We start from the raw sequence: 1,562 nt of genomic DNA, 5'->3' as shown, positions 1-1,562 counted from the left end.
GAGGAGGTAGGATTTTGAGATGACAAATCGTGACGTGAGCGTTCATCACGGCCATTGCCGCTATGACGACTATTCTTGTATGAAGAAGAAGAAGAAGAGGAGGGACGATAACGATCGTCTTCGCGAGGAGGTCTACGGTTATCATGGCTGTCACGTTCCCGCTTATAATCATTTTGGTATTCTCTTGTGCGCGAACGATCGCCCTGGAAATAACAAATTCATTCAGGTACGATTTTTAACAATGTATTGTATATATTTATATATACAGATGAGATCAACTTATTAGCAACTAAATTCAAAATGATATTGTTTGCAAATTATGTTTATGTATTTATTTTTAATAATTTTAATATAAATCTTAATTCAATCTATCACAGAAACCAATATAAAAAAGTTTAACAGCTTGCACAACTTGCAAAAATATTACTCAGACTTCAAAAAATTGTCAGCAAAATTTTTAATTAGAATATTTAGAAAAATTTCGGGTATGCAGTTTTGTAGCCCATTCAATTGTAGTATAAGAAAGTGCAAGTTTCTAGTCTTTACCTTGATTTTTTAGAATTTTTTTTTGCGGGTGTTGCGCATTTTCTGCCATAAAACACATGATAAACTTTTTTTATATGAAAAAAAACACCATAACCCTCCACAAAAAAATTCTAAAAAATTAACAGTTATTTTTAACGACTTGAAACTTGCACTTTCTTACACTACAATTGAATGGGCTACAAAACTGCATACCCGAAAATTTTCTAAATATTCTAACTAAAAATTTGGAAATTTTGATGGCAATTTTTTGAAGTTTGATTAGTTTTTTTTTGCAATTTGTGCAAGCTTTTAAACTTTTATTATTGTGGTTTCTGTTATAGGTCGAATGATATTTTAAATGAAAATTATTAAAAATAAATAAATAAACATAATTTGCAAACAATATCATTTTGAATTTCGTTGCTAATTAGTTGATCAGATCTGTATATATATTTAAAGAAAACTTTACCTTGTGGTCAAATCGATTATTATCTTTCGAGTAACGTGTGTCCCTCGGCTCCCTTTCGTCTCGATGGTCACGTACAACGTCACGACTATCTCGTCTGTTATCACGGTTGTCACGCTGTTTGTCGCGGCTAGGCAATGCAGACGATGTAGACCTACTGGCGCTACCATAGGAAGCCTTCTGCCTTTGTGAATCCTGTAATATAAAAGTTAGTACAAAGCACTGTAATATTAATATTTTGCCGAAGTATCTCTTTTTAATGTTATTTTTAATATAATTCTAAGCTTAAATATATCCACTTGACATCAGTTAAGTTTTACCCATTCCCATCGAAATTTTTAGGTATGTTGTTTTTGTAAATAACTTTTCAAAATGTTTATATAATTAATCTAAAACCTGTAAGAAATAAATTACTGTTTCTTTTTGTTAATTTGGGTATACTCACGTTCAATTACAGCGCAACTCCTACACAGTAAAGTTACATATGTAAGTATGTAATAGGAACACACATAGAAAAAGTCTCCCTCGAATTTTTATCGCATTCCTATAAAAAATGTTAAGGTTTTTTTTT

The 1,562-nt window shown here is 31.0% G+C and overlaps 1 protein-coding gene across 1 annotated transcript in view; it reads right to left on the bottom strand.

Moving 5' to 3' along the window:
• Positions 1-1,562, bottom strand: part of LOC118734423 (putative uncharacterized protein DDB_G0281733) — a 16,032-nt gene that overhangs the window by 12,455 nt on the left and 2,015 nt on the right. The window contains exons 4-5 of the mRNA XM_036464145.1: positions 995-1,186; positions 50-203 (exon numbers count right to left, since the gene is read on the bottom strand). Coding sequence (XP_036320038.1) covers positions 50-203; positions 995-1,186 — 346 coding nt within the window. The remainder of the gene's footprint in view (positions 1-49; positions 204-994; positions 1,187-1,562) is intronic.

This window comes from Rhagoletis pomonella, unplaced genomic scaffold (genome assembly GCF_013731165.1).
Source record: "Rhagoletis pomonella isolate Grant_MI unplaced genomic scaffold, Rhpom_1.0 Rhpom_scaffold_00002, whole genome shotgun sequence".
NCBI lineage: Eukaryota > Metazoa > Arthropoda > Insecta > Diptera > Tephritidae > Rhagoletis > Rhagoletis pomonella.
Note: the sequence above shows the minus strand (reverse complement) of the source record. Positions and strands in the feature narration are given on the sequence as shown.